Source organism: Ranitomeya imitator, chromosome 3 (genome assembly GCF_032444005.1).
Source record: "Ranitomeya imitator isolate aRanImi1 chromosome 3, aRanImi1.pri, whole genome shotgun sequence".
NCBI lineage: Eukaryota > Metazoa > Chordata > Amphibia > Anura > Dendrobatidae > Ranitomeya > Ranitomeya imitator.
In genome coordinates this window covers 91,822,306-91,838,280 of record NC_091284.1, presented here as the reverse complement: position 1 = coordinate 91,838,280, position 15,975 = coordinate 91,822,306, and the positions used below count along the sequence as shown (strand labels likewise).

Genomic DNA, 15,975 nt, shown 5'->3' with positions numbered 1-15,975 from the left:
AGAGGAGACTTTGTGCAGCAGGCCTTCATGGTAAAATAGCTGCTAGGAAACCACTGCTAAGGACAGACAACAAGCAGAAGATACTTGTTTGGGCTAAAGAACACAAGGAATGGACATTAGACCAGTGGAAATCTGTGCTTTGGTCTGATGATTCCAAAGTTGAGATCTTAGGTTCCAACCACCGTGTCTTTGTGCGACACAGAAAAGGTGAACGGATGGGCTCTACATGCCTGGTTCCCACCATGAAGCATGGAGGAGGAGGTGTGATGGTGTGGGGGTGCTTTGCTGGTGACACTGTTGGGGATTTATTCAAAATTGAAGGCATACTGAACCAGCATGGCTACCACAGCATCATGCAGCGGCATGCTATTCCATCCGGTTTGTGTTTAGTTGGACCATCATTTATTTTTCAACAGGACAATGACCCCAAACACACCTCTAGGCTGTGTAAGGGCTATTTGACCAAGAAGGAGCGTGGTGGGGTGCTACGCCAGATGACCTGGCCTCCACAGTTAGCAGACCTGAACCCAATCGAGATGGTTTTGGGTGAGCTGGACCGCAGAGTGAAGGCAAAAGGGCCAACAAGTGCTAAGCATCTTTGGGAACTCCTTCAAGATTGTTGAATGACCATTCCCGGTGACTACCTCTTGAAGCTCATCAAGAGAATGGCAAGAGTGTGCAAAGCAGTCATCAAAGCAAAAGGTGGCTACTTTGAATAACCTAGAATATAAGACACAATTTCAGTTGTTTCACACTTTTTTGTTAAGTATATAATTCCACATGTGTTAATTCATAATTTTTATGCCTTCAGTGTGAATGTACAATTTTCATAGAAAATACAGAAAAATCTTTAAATGAGGTGTGTCCAAACTTTTGGTCTGCACTGTATATATATATATATGTGTGTGTGTAATATATATAAATATATATATATATATATATATATATATATATATATATATATATATATATATATATATATATATATACACACACACACACACATATATTTATTCTATATACATAATTGTCTAAGGGGTACTTCAATCTGTCCTTCTGTCTGTCCTTCTGTCACGGTTATTCGTTCGCTGATTGGTCTCGGCAGCTGCCTGTCATGGCTGCCGCTACCAATCAGCGACGCACACAGTCCGGAAGAAAATGGCCGCTCCTTACTCCCCGCACTGACTGCCCGGCGTCCGCATACACCCCTCCGCTCACACAGGGTTAATGCCCGCGGTAACGGACCGCGTTATGCTGCGGGTAACGCACTCCGTTACCGCTGCTATTAACCCTGTGTGACCAAGTTTTTTTTACTATTGACGCGGCCTATGCAGCGCCAATAGTAAAAACATCTAATGTTAAAAATAATTAAAAAAATAAAAAAACGATTATATACTCACCTACGCCGCCTTTCACGCTCCTCGCGATACGACCGCCACGTTCCGTTGGCACAGATCGTCTGGCAGAAGGACCTGCCGTGACGTCATGGTCATGTGACCGCGACGTCATCATAGGCCCTGCGCGAGCAGGCTGGGACCGGAAGCTGCCGCCTGTACCTCGCACAGGTGACAGAACTACAAGGGGCCCTCGGATCGGAAGGTGAGTATGTTTATTTTTTATTTTTTAACCAAGTCGCTGATTGGTCGCCGCAAAACAGCCACGACCAATCAGCGACGGGCACAGTCCGGAAGAAAATGACCGCTCCATACTCCCCGCAGTCAGTGGCCGGCACCCGCTCCCCGCAGTCACTGTCCCCGCTAAGTCATATGGGTAATTTCGCAAAGCATCCTGGGAACGCAAGATGGCGGCAGCCGCGCGCCCATCTGCACAGGATCCCAGGAGAGACAGCCCTCGGATCGTTAGGTGAGTATGTTTATTTTTTTAACCTGTGACATACGTGGCTCGGTTATATAGTACATAGCTGGGCAATATACTACGTGGCTCTGTGCTGTATACTACAAGGCTGGGCAATATACTACGTCGCTGTGCAATATACTACGTAGCTCTGTGCTGTATACTACGTGGCTCGGCAATATACTACGTGGCTCTGTGCTGTATACTACGTGGCTCGGCAATATACTACGTGGCTCTGTGCTGTATACTACGTGGCTCTGTGCTGTCTACTACGTGGCTGGGCAATATACTACATAACTGGGGCAATATACTACGTGGCTGGGCAATATACTACGTGGACATGCATACTCTAGAATACCCGATGCGTTAGAATCGGGCCACCATCTAGTATATACGGTATATATATGTATGTGTGTGTGTGTGTATGTGTATATATATATATATATATATATATATATATATATATATATATATATATATATATACGTGTGTATGTGTGTATATATATATATATATAATTATGTATGTATGTGTATATATCCCCACACGCGTCGCCATTATTTTACCTTGGTTTTTCTCAGGGTCTCCATCTATATGAAAGATGGACTGAAGCATTGTAGAATAATCAATACTTTCCATCATAACCTTTCCAGGTCTATAAATAATCTCTGCCTCATGGATTCCTACCTCCTATGCACAGCAAGGTTTCCGCGGATGATTCCTATGTAATAGAAATTGTGGCCATATATATGTATCGGCAGAGATGAGGCGCATTTACGCTGGTCGATTATTGGGAATGAGCTAGGGAACCAGGGGTACATAACCTTTTCTTTTTTCTTTTTTTTTTTTGGGGTCATTTCAAGGGCCACATTATCATACTGAACCAATCCCAAGGGCCACAATGAAAATGAATATTTTGTAACATTTAAGGTACTGTAATTGAAAGTATATATTAGAATTTCCACCTATGAAACATTTATATGTCTTGGCTAAACCAGTCTGCTCTCTAATGGTAAAATCACACATGGTTTTTCCCCACATGGATTCATAAATAGATTCTGAGCCAAAATTCACATTATAAACTGCTTAAAATGTTCTTTGAATATGCTTCCAGTTTATTGTAATGGGAAAAAGTCTCCTGTGGTGCCGAGTGCTGTTGTTTCACAGTATTTTTAGCATATAACATTAAAATTAATAGGAAGCATTTTTAGTTAAATTTTGAAGTAAAATCCACTTCTAAATCATCATCAAAATACTGTGTGAATATACCCAAATGAGGAAAGTCCTGACCGCACAGGGGTCACGTGCTGCTTGCTAGAGAGCCCATTGTGCTGATGCATCCAGAGATGTGGCTCCATTAGTACTCGCCAGTCCCTGCTGCTCTCCTCAGTGAGGATGGTCACACGTACGGTAGTTACCTTGTCAAACAAGCATTTTTGTGACCATATTGTCGTAAGCTGCACAGAATAGCATTGCGGGTCTCATGTGACGCCTGGGCCGCAGGCTGTGCACCCCTGCACTAAACTAATGCCGTTCAGCTTATATGTAGACGATTGGCAAATGTTTAGCAACCATGGGTCGGCCAATGTTCCCTCAGCATAAAGGAACGGCTGAGTTTTCCTGTCAGGCTACTTTCACACTAGCGTCGGTACGGGCCCGTCGCCATGCGTTGGGCCGACGTACCGACGCACGTTGTGAAATAAATGCACAACGGGGGGCAGCGGATGCAGTTTTTCAACGCATCCGCTGCCCCATTGTAATGTCCGGGAAGGAGGGGGCGGAGCTCCGCATGCGCAGTTGGAAATGGCGGACACGATGCACAAAAAAAGTTACATGCATTCGTCGCATGCATCCGTCGCACGACGGATGCGACGTGTGGCCATACGTCGCTAATTCGTCGCTAATTCAAGTCTATGGAGAAAAAACGCATCCTGCGGGCAACTTTGCAGGATGCGTTTTTTCTCCAAAATGACGCATTGCGACGTACGTAACACAACGCTAGTGTGAAAGTAGCCTTATTGTTCATCACATCTTCTGTGACTTCTTGTAACTAGTGGCCATCTAGGCAGGCCACTGAGATCCACGTGTCACACTAGTGGGTGATGTCCACCATCAGACTTGTCGACGGACGAGCAGCAACTGGGGTTAGTCCTACACCTCAGGAAGAGGGGGCTGGCGTCAGTACCAGCTGATGTGTTCCATTGTAAGTGACCCTATAATCTTAAAAAACAAAACAAACCAAGGCACTCTGCTGATAGACAAACTCTTGTCCTGCCCTTTACTGGCATACGTCATTCATTTACATAGTGGTAACATTTTGTGTACAGAGCTCATGATCGCCCACATTGGTTCCTCTCCCCATTGGTGTTGACAAACTAACTTCTAAATTAACAGAGTAAGTTTCTTTTTTTTTTTTGGCTTGTGGTAGGAAAGCGGTGTTCCTGGTGGAAACTTGCGGGGATAGCCTACAAACTGCTCAGGTGCCCTTAGTTGGATTGTGCCCATGTCACCAGCGCTGCACAGGTACTGACTAGTGATGAGCGAATATACTCGTTACTCGAGATTTCTCGAGCATGCTCGGGGGTCCTCCCAGTATTTTTTTAGTGCTCGGTGTTTTATTTTTTTTTTTTGACGCAGCTGAATGATTTACATCTGTTAACCAGCAGAAGTACATTTTGGGGTTGCCTGGTTGCTAGGGAATCCCCACATGTACTTATGCTGGCTATCAGATGTAAATCATTCAGCTGCGGCAAGAAAAACTCAATCTCCGAGCACTAAAAAATACTCAGAGGACCCCCGAGCGTGCTTGAGAAATCTCGAGTAACGAGTATATTCGCTCGTCACTAGCACTGACCTCTTAGTGACTGGTCATCAATTCCTTACTACCCACATATCGGATAACGTGTCTCGCTGGCTGGGATCTTGGATTTTACTCTTGTTTTTCAACAGACCTAATCATTTGCTGTGCCTCGTTTCCCTTGTCACTTATTGAAATAGTCAGTGTGCATGTTAATAGAGACGGCTATCTTGTGTGCCCAGCCAGGTTTAAAGGGAAACTGTCGACAAGCAGGTTTTTAGACCTTAAAGTAACATCACCTTTATGAAGCATCTGAGATGTTGATGATGCCCATACCTTTGTATTAGTGGTCCATTTCTTTGTTTTCTAGAAACCCATCTGTGACCGTTCATGCAAGTGAGCTCACACGTGCGTGTGGCTTGGCCTGTACTTGCAGCTCTCAGGGCGTCTCTCTGTTTTTCTCCTCCCACCGCCGGCCTCCTGTCAGTTTGTGACAGGCCACTTTTTAAGAGTTGCTCACCCCACGCCTCCCGAGATCTCGCGCAGGTACTGTAATTTTCATGATCGGCACATGTGAGCATCGATAGTCAAGCTAAAGAGGCTGGTGCTGGGTGGAGTAACACCCTCGGGAGGCAGTTGTCCCCAAAGTACTCGCTCATGCCCAGAGCACTTAATGCCTCATTGGCATATGGCTTAAAATGCTAATCACTTGAAAATGCAGCCACAAATAGGAGATATGAAGGTGTTGATAAATTTACATTTGAAAGCCAATATATGCGGAATCATGTATCACATGTCTAAAAGAGGCCCTCTAATTAATACTGAAAATGTGACTATGACGATGTCTGTAAAGCGCTGTGGTAATAATGCTGCAAAATAAGGGAATAAAATAAGAATATATATATGACAAATTCAAAGTAAACCTTCCTCATGCTCTCATCATTGGCGATCCTTCCATTATTCTTCTGTACTGGTTCCCCTTTTTCTTTTTGCCAAAACTAGCCCCCATAATCTGTGACTTTTCTATGAAGAGAATTCTTTTAGGTCACTACCATGTCCCCTGAACCAGAGCCCGTGATTTGCAAGTGATGACAAGCCGCTGATGCTATCTTCTGTGGTCCTCCAGACATCATCGGGTTAGAAGGGGTGTGCCTGTAAGCTTTAAAAACTTTTCCCATAGACTTTGGCAGCCATTATGTGACAAGATAAAATGGATCAGAATGAATTAACCGTTCCAGGATTGGTTACGAGGAGAGCACGGAGTAGTGGATGATACATTTGTGATGTAAATTCAGATTCTCAGTTTTGCCTGGAGGTCGCTGTATCTAGCCCAGCCCATTGACTCGGATACATCGCTATGTGGTGCAGATACGTAAATCTTACGCAGAGGATAAGGTGCAAACCATTAATTTAACAACATTGGTTAGAAAAATTGAGAGAATCTTTACTGGAAGAATTGATTACTGAGGAAAATCTATGGAGGAGATCCAAATGCCATGTGCACAGATTCTGAGCAGCTGACATCGCAGGACTCCTGTCTGGCAGCCATTGAGTGCTGATGTGGCTGCTAGTCCAGCATCCTGCAAATCGATTAGCTCAACTCTAGCATTAATTGACAATTCATTAATACATTTCTTTGAGAAGACAAAGGCAAGCTCAATGCATGCTTGGAAGCGTTATGAAAGTTCCAGTCCCTATAGTGCTGACAGAATGCAAAGGAAATAGAACTTCCCATTGAAGGAGCAGAAAAAGTGGTGCAGTTATTGGACATATTAGACTGGTATGTGCACCAAAAGGCAGTTTTCTTTTGTTATAGAGTATATAGGCAACAATACCATACTTTTCTACAGCTTTTGTGTATGCTTTAAAGAGTTACCGTTGTTTAAAATGCCAAACAGAAGTACTCAATTCCAGACACCGTTCACAATGAACAGGATGCAGCTTCCACACAGTTCTCCGCACCTCCAACACAGACTGCTCAGCTTTCCTAGCTAACCCATGCTTTCTCAATTCAGAGAGAGAGACTCTGGCTTCTCTCCCAGCTACAGCTCACAGTTTGGCTGGTCACTCACCAGCAGCACACTCAACTCTAAGGCTATGTGCACACGTTGCAATTTTTGCTGCGGATCCGCAGCGGTTTTGACGCTGCGGATCCGCAGCAGTTTTCCATGCGGTGTACAGTACAATGTTAACCTATGGAAAACAAAAACCGCTGTGCACATGCTGCGGAAAAAAACATGCGGAAACGCTGCAGTTTATTTTCCGCAGCATGTCAATTCTTTGTGCGGAATCCGCAGCGGTTTGGCACCTGCTCCATATTAAAGAAACGCAGGTGTCTAAAACCGCACAAAAAAAACGCTATAAATCTGCAGTACTTTTTGCACTGCGGATTTAATCAAATCCGCTGCGGAAAATTCTGCAATGGAATCCGCAGTGTGTGCACATACCCTAATTCATCCAGCAGTTTGACTCATCTTGGGAACACAGGCCCTGCTTCTAGTAGAAAAAAAAACCAGTCCATGGCAGGTGCATCAAAACAAATCCTGCAGAGACAGGACTTTCCCCTGTCCTACCTGGCTCTAATATATACGTATGTGTATATGTATGTATGTATGTATGTATATATATATATATATATATATATATATATATATATATATATATATATATACGCACACACACACGCACGCACGCACGCACACACACACACACACACACACACACACACACACACACACAAGAATTAAAATAAAAAATAGTGTTATACTCACCTTCCGGCAGCCCCCGGATCCAGGCGAGGCATTTAGCGATGCTACTTGCGACGCTCCAGTCCCAAGAATGCATTGCGGTCTCGCGAGATGATGACGTAGCGGTCTCGCGAGACCGCTATGTCATCATCTCGCGAGACCGCAATGCATGGCCCGGAGCGTCGCGAGGAGCGGGAAAGGCGCCGGAAGGTGAGAATATGATTTTTTAAAATTTTTATTTTTTTTATTTTTAACATTAGAGCTTTTTACTATTGATGCTGCATAGGCAGCATCAATAGTAAAAAGTTGGTCACACAGGGTTAATAGCAGCGTTAACGGACTGCGTTACACCGCGGTGTAACGCAGCCATTAACCCTGTGTGAGCGCTGACTGGAGGGGGCACTGACAAAGAGTAGGAAGGGGCGAATTTGTGGCCGGGCTGCTGCCGGCCGCGACCAATCAGCGACGCGGGATTTCCGTGACAGACGGAAGTGACTCTTAGACGAATATATATATAATGTGTGTGTATATGCGTGTGCATATGTGTGTATGTATGTGTGTGTGTGTGTGTGTGTATATATATATATATATATATTATTTTTTAATTTTTTTAATTTTTTTTTTTTTTCAATGACACAACACGTACCCATTAAAGCTCACACAGACATGTCAATTTTTTATGTCAGCACTGATGACAAAGGCAAATACAAATCCATAAAAACACACAGAATGAGCAATGGACGGCACTAGAGAAGCACAAATCAATATGGACATTCATTCCTTAAAGAACATCTGAAAAATACGCAGGTGGCACGTATGTTCTGGGTATACGGTGCTCAGCACTGATAGGCAATCCAGAGTAAATACGATGAAACAAGAAAAGAAAACAACGGGACCAGTTGAAGCACATACCGTGCGAAACGGCCGTCGTCCACACTCCACCTCCGCACCCTCCCGCTGACCTGATGGTCCTAATGGATGTTTTATACATTTTTCTCCAATAAAGAGCACGATTTCACAGCTTCAAAAATAAGGGTGAGTGCCGCACTGTTTTCTTTTCTTGTTTCATCAAATCCATAAAAACACATACAGCACTCATGGCATCCATGTAAAGTCCATGTACTGCCTGGATTTATCATTGCAAAGGATAGGAGACGATTTGTCATTTTTTTCCTTTATTCATCCGTGAAAAACACTGATGGCAAAATGGACACACGGACCGTACTCTGATGACACCAGTACATTTTTTTTTTCACATACACGTTTAAGCACGCATGTGTGAATGACGTGTTGTAGTAAATCTATTTGTGGCAAGCTCTTGCCTATATTTCATGGCTTCTCGGAACAACACATTTGCACTGGGGTTTTTCTCTTGGTTTAGGTGTGAAAAGCTTTTTAAATGTTCGTTGTACATCTACCACAATAAACCTGAAATAATGAAAATTGTATATATCTTAATGCTTTTTTTTTTTTTACAAATATTCTTAACTTTTTGAAACTGTATACATCTAGTTTATGCTTATCACAAGGTGTCAAAGATGAAAAAAAATACGGTAACTTTGTTTCCAGAAATTAACGTCTGATGTGTATTAAAAATATCAATCTTCTCTGATATTTATGCAGCGTTTTTCCAATGCAGATTTTTTATGCATTGTTTATCGCAGAAACTTTGGAATTCTGCACTTAAAAGCACAATTGCATTTTTAATAGGTTTTTGTATTTATTTTTTCCGGCTCCATGTAGAAGTTAATGAGCAAAAAGCACATCAGAAAACGTACAGTTCATCAGCAACTTTGAAGGGAATCTGTCACCAGGTTTTTGCCATCGCTTCTGAGAGCAGCATAATGTAGGAAAAGAGACCCTGATTCCAGCAATGAGTTTTTCGTGCAGCAGTTGTGATAGTCATTTTTTAGATGTAGCAGAGCTCAGAAAGTGAACGTCACTCATATCCCTGATTAGCAGCTTTCTGTGTACATTGTATTTTGATAGTAAGAGCCTGTGCACATGTTGCAGAGTTGTAGTGTTTGTATTGGGTTTTTTTTTGCGCAGATTTGTCACAAAACCTGAAGGATAGCCACTTGAACACTTAGACTGAAATATGTGGGATATACGGTAGTTTTTATAGGGAAAACCTGGTGATGGGAGTTTCCCTACGTACTAGTGTTCAACCGGTGCTGACAGTATCTGCACTTTAAAGGAACCTGTCAGCAGGATTGTGCACAGTAACCTACACACAGTGTCAGGTCGGCGCTGTTATACTGATTAAAATGATATCTTGGTTGATGAAATCCGTCTTGTGGTTCTTTTTTAATCTTTATTTTTGAGTTAATGATAACCTCGTGCTCCGGGGCGGCCTCTGGGGGTCTTCATGTGGTGCTCTGATTAGGTATTAATCAGTCTGGCTTCTGACAGGCCACTGATCCCTCAGTCACCTGCCCCCTATTTTACTCAATGAAGCTACTATATAATTGTCTAAGGGTCACTTCCGTCCTTCTGTCTGTCACGGATATTCATTGGTCGCAGCCTGTCTGTCTGTCTCATGGAATCCAAGTCGCTGATTGGTCGTGGCAAAACGCCCACGACCATTGCCACGACCAATCAGCGACGGCCACAGTCCGGCGGCAATATGGCCGCTCTTTCCTCCCCACAGTCAGTGCCCGCTCCATACTCCCTTCCAGTCATCCAGTCAGCCCTCACACAGGGTTAATGGCACCGTTACCGGAGCGCGGTGTAACACACTCCATTAACGCAGCTATTAACCCTGTGTGACCAACTTTTTAGTATTGATGGTGCGTATGCAGCATCAATAGTAAAAAGATCTAATGTTACAAATAAGAATAATAAAAAAAAGGTAAAGGTTATTCTCACCCTCTAACGTCGCGTCCTGTCCTCCGCAGTGCAAGCGGCAGGTTCCGGTGCTAAGGATGCTATGCGAGAAGGACCTGCCATGACGTCACGGTCATGTGACCGCGACGTCATCACAGGTCCTGCGCTCATACCAACCCTGGGACCGGAAGCTGCCGCGTGCACCGCACACAGGCGCCAGGACTACAAGGGGCTCTTCAGAAGGTGAGTATATTTTTATTTTTTAACCTGTTACATACGTGGCTGGGCAATATACTACGTGACTGGCCAATATACTACGTGATTGGGCAATATACTACGTGGCTGGCCAATGTACTACGTGGCTGGCCAATGTACTACGTGGCTGGGTAATATACTACGTGACTGGGCAATATACTATGTGGCTGGGCAATATACTACGTGGCTGGGCAATATACTACGTGGCTGGGCAATATACTACGTGGCTGGGCAATATACTACGTGGCTGGGCAATATACTACGTGGCTGGGCAATATACTACGTGATTGGGCAATATACTACGTGGCTGGCCAATGTACTACGTGGCTGGGTAATATACTACGTGACTGGGCAATATACTACGTGGCTGGGCAATATACTACATGGCTGGGCAATATACTACGTGGCTGGGCAATATACTACGTGGCTGGGCAATATACTACGTGGCTGGGCAATATACTACGTGATTGGGCAATATACTACGTGGCTGGCCAATGTACTACGTGGCTGGGTAATATACTACGTGACTGGGCAATATACTACGTGGCTGGGCAATATACTACATGGCTGGGCAATATACTACGTGGCTGGGCAATATACTACGTGGCTGGGCAATATACTACGTGGCTGGGCAATATACTACGTGGCTGGGCAATATACTACGTGGTTGGGTAATATACTACGTGGCTGGGCAATATACTGCGTAGCTGGGCAATATACTGCGTGACTGGGCAGTATACTACGTGGCTGGGCAATATACTACGTGACTGGGCAGTATACTACGTGACTGGGCAATATACTACGTGGCTGGGCAATATACTACGTGGGCTGTGCAATATACTACGTGGACATGCATATTCTAGAATACCCGAGGCGGTAGAATCAGGCCACCATCTAGTATTATATATACATATTGAAAAAAAAAAATCTTCTGCAGGCAGTTGTCTGCTGTGGCACCTATGCTGTAGCATAATTGCATTTCTAATGTGTATATAATTATTATCTTTTAGGTTATTCTAATATACCCCCCAAAAAAATCCTCCATTTGAAAATGGCGTCCGCCACGCCTGTGCAGTAGCAGCAGCTACTGCGCAGGTGCCGGCAGCGCCATCTTGCTAGAGAAAAAAAAAATTCTTCCTCCTGCGCAATATGACAGCTCCTGACATCAGACTGTGCGTCTTACTGACAGCTCCTGACATCAGACTGTACGTTTTATTGATTGCTCCTGAAATCACAGTGCATCTTACTGACTGCTCCGAGTTCAGACTGTGCGTCTTTCTGATGGCTCTTGAGATCCAAGTGTGCGTCTTACTGACAGCTCCTGAGCTCATACTGTACGTTTTACATCAGACTGTGCGTCTTACTGTCAGCTTCTGGGATTAGTTTCTGCTGGATCAGTGAGATATACCTCCATCCTTTGTTACATTTTTGGATGACTCCATTAGGAATAGACAGATCATACCGTTCCTTATTAATTTCTGTACTGTAATGGCCTTTGGTGTCTAGTTTCCATACAGAGACTATGGGGCCACCTGTCATACAGCTCCTGTTTGCCCCCTTGTGTAGCTGCTGCCATTCCGCCTGCTGCAGCATAGCATGAGCCACATCTTTCCATTTCCCTGGCAATGCTCTATGGGAGGTGATGGGTTACTGTGAGGCTGCCCCGCCTGTGAAGGCCTGCCCTACAGACAGCGCTTCCTGTGTGCTCAGACTCCAGTTCAAACACAGCAGGGAAAGTTCAATGAGCAAGACAGCCATCTCTCCAGAAGAGCCGGGCTGTGCAGCCTGAGAGCAGCTCTGACCAGAGGAGGCCAGGGAGCATGACAAAGAAGGAAGAATTGTTTGAGGAAGTGGCAGAAATTCCCCGGATCCCCCTCCTCTCATCTTGCTGAATGGTAGAAGTGAAATTTCAACAGCGGTGGGAGACGAGAACATCAGATCTAAGATGATGACTAGGTCCTCGGGGGCCATAGCTGTTTGACAGGGTGGGCTTCAATCTCTGCGGTAAAGAAGATGTGCAGCAGACAAGCATGACACGTACTGTACCCGCCTGTCTTATTGGCTTGGAAAAATTGGGCATAGTACCTTATGGAGAACAATCTACCAGCTGTCGCACCAGGAATGGAGGAGGAAGAGGAGGTAATAAAGTTCCTTGACCGCGTCCTTGAGGATGAAGACATTTTTTATTTCGAGGATGGCGAATGTCAGACCCCTACGACTCCTGATCGGCCGACTGCTTTCCCAGAAACTCCAAAGGTAAGTTTCAGACCTCGAGTCGGGGGTGACCCATGCCACTTGGTAGAGGGGTTTGTAAAATGAATCTATTGATGTTTTGTTTGTAACTTTGTATATAACTTTTTTATGATTCTTCCTGGTCCTGCGGCTGTGAATAGTTTTTAGCCCTTTGGATTGTGGCAGGTGGTGGTATATCGGTGGATTGTGGCAGGTGGTGGTATATCAGTGGGTTGTGGCAGGTGGTGGTATATCAGTGGGTTGTGGCAGGTGGTGGTATATCGGTGGATTGTGGCAGGTGGCGGTATATCGGTGGGTGGTGGCAGGTGGCGGTATATCGGTGGATTGTGGCAGGTGGTGGTATATCAGTGGGTTGTGGCAGGTGGTGGTATATCAGTGGGTTGTGGCAGGTGGTGGTATATCGGTGGATTGTGGCAGGTGGCGGTATATCGGTGGGTGGTGGCAGGTGGCGGTATATCGGTGGATTGTGGCAGGTGGCAGTATATCGGTGGATTGTGGCAGGTGGCGGTATATCGGTGGATTGTGGCAGGTGGTGGTATATCGGTGGATTGTGGCAGGTGGCGGTATATCGGTGGATTGTGGCAGGTGGTGGTATATCGGTGGATTGTGGCAGGTGGTGGTATATCGGTGGATTGTGGCAGGTGGTGGCATATCGGTGGATTGTGGCAGGTGGCGGTATATCGGTGGATTGTGGCAGGTGGTGGCATATCGGTGGATTGTGGCAGGTGGCGGTATATCGGTGGATTGTGGCAGGTGGCGGTATATCGGTGGATTGTGGCAGGTGGTGGTATCGGTGGATTGTGGCAGGTGGTGGTATATCGGTGGATTGTGGCAGGTGGTGGCATATCGGTGGATTGTGGCAGGTGGTGGCATATCGGTGGATTGTGGCAGGTGGTGGCATATCGGTGGATTGTGGCATATCGGTGGATTGTGGCAGGTGGCGGTATATCGGTGGATTGTGGCAGGTGGTGGTATATCGGTGGATTGTGGCAGGTGGTGGTATCGGTGGATTGTGGCAGGTGGTGGTATATCGGTGGATGCAGCAGATCATGTTCTGCACCTGCGCTCTGGACATAAGCTGGATTACCTAATCTTCTCCTGTATTGGCACCTTGGGCAGCACACCCGTCACACCTTCTTACACCAGGTGTGGAGGAGGGAACTGTCAGCACCCTATAACCCAGCCTTGTGTGACTGCGCAGGCAGCAGAGTAATTAGATCACGTAATCTCGACAGTGGGTGGAGTTCATATGTACAATGCCAAAATAAGTAACACATAGGGGGTGGTATCAGCCAGAAACGTCACTGTAATCTAGATACCATTTATTGTCATACCTTAATCTGCCCTTTTAAACTTTTTTTTTTTTTTTTTTACACACTAGACAGATTTAGAATTACACTTTTGACAGTCATGACACAATGTTATTCTGAGGCTGTGCATTGTAAGAGAATAAACCTCATTTGCCTAAAATCAGAAGTACCGTGTGGGTCCATAGGCCTCATGTACACTGCTCCATACAGCAGAAGTGTCCCTATAGGTCTGTGTGTTGCAGATTGGGTCCTTAATGAGGTACCTTATTATCCCCTAAAATCAGTTCACCCGTAAGAGGCTACAGGTGATGTATGTGGCTGAGTTCTGTATAGTTGTTTTCCTGTTAAATACATTAATCACCTGTCCCAGGGAAAGATAATAAATGTATGATCTCATCCCCCCCACCAATCATGATCAGGGGGTTGCAAAACCACTATGGGAATAGAGCCATTGGGGTACGTCCATCAAGACTGGTGTTTTGTAAGCCAGTCTATATCTAGAGTCTGCCTCAGGCCACGTTCACATGGTCAGTATTACTATTTTACATCAGTGTTTGTAAGCAAAAAACAGAAGTGGTGATGAGTTTCTGTTAGGCCAAGTGCCCACGATCCAGAAGCACCAGCACATGTTCGCTGCGTCCAAAGAGCTGCCGTTTATTGAACGCAGATTATTCCACTTGTGATCACTGAACCGTGCGAATTCACCACGTCCAATACATTGTATGGGTGACATTTCTCTTGCGGAGACTACCATCTAAGCAAGAGAAATTGACATGCTGCAGTCTGGAGAGACACGCCGCATGTCCATCTCCGCTGGTGAGCCGCATGCCTCTGTACACATATCGTGGACATGAGATTTCTTGAAATCCCATCCACTGTGCTGTAACATCTGACCGCTGCAGGTTGGACGCTGCACAAGAACATAGCGTCCAACCCTCAGCATTTACTGACCACTTGCACATACTCTTATACTTTTCCTCAGATTGTCCCACTCCTAGTTTTGGTTTATAAATACTGATGTAAAATACTGACCAAATACTGAACTTGTGAACGTGGCCTTAGGCCTCATTCAGGCATCCGTTTTTCTCACGTACAATAAAAAAGGACCTCCGAGTTTGAGCAGAGCGTTTTTCTCCACATTCTCTTATGTGACAGTCCATCTGATGGCATCCAAGTGTAGTCCTATATTTTTTATTTTTTTCACAGACCCATAAACTTGCATTGCCAATGTTTTAATGTGTCCCTCAGATCAAAACTGGGCATGTCTCCAAGATTTTCCATGGCCACAGAATTAATCATGGATATGTGAATGTACAAGTGCTGAGAACCATGGATAGCACTTGTACCCAAAAACTAAACGTCTGAGTGAGGCCTTACTAGGATGCACAAAGTTCATTAGGACGCCTCTCAATGAATTTGGCACATCTTTCCGCTGAGTCAGAAAGTTCACTCTGGTCATGGACTACAGTTCAGCTCTGCTATAATTTACTTCACTTTTGTGTCTTAAATTAAAGTATATATATTGACTACTCCCCTTCATCTAAGCCCCACCTCCTTTTCAAATCGTTAGACTGAAGACTTGTGAATTTTTAATGCCAGATTTGTTGCATAAAATACTCTATATATCGGCTCCATAGTGCGCAGCCATGTCCACAATTGAGTGCAAACGAGGCGATAGGCGTCCCTATATTGTGACCCCAGGTGATCGTGCATTACTCTGGATAGGTGAGAAATTCAGGTAGTGGGTAAACCTATTTCACATGCTCCAAAAATCTGCAGCAAAGTGTAAAGTAATGCAAGTGGACAAATGGCTACAATAACCGTTACTGCAAAAAAAGTGGGTGTTGTGAAATGCACAGGACTACTTTACCACATCAATGGGAGAATGGATGGAGCCATGTACCGTAAAATCCTGAGTGACAACCTCCTCCAG

General features: G+C 44.9%; 1 protein-coding gene across 4 annotated transcripts in view; it reads left to right on the top strand.

Annotated features, from left to right (window-relative positions):
- Positions 1-15,975, top strand: part of LOC138672777 (active breakpoint cluster region-related protein) — a 423,730-nt gene that overhangs the window by 187,636 nt on the left and 220,119 nt on the right. The window contains exon 1 of one of the 4 annotated variants that reach the window (XM_069761129.1): positions 12,195-12,735. The exons of the other annotated variants lie outside the window; for them this stretch is intronic. Within the exon in view, the coding sequence (XP_069617230.1) occupies positions 12,568-12,735 (168 nt within the window). The 5' untranslated portion in view covers positions 12,195-12,567. Of the gene's footprint in view, positions 1-12,194; positions 12,736-15,975 lie in introns of those variants that run through there. 4 annotated transcript variants of the gene reach the window in all.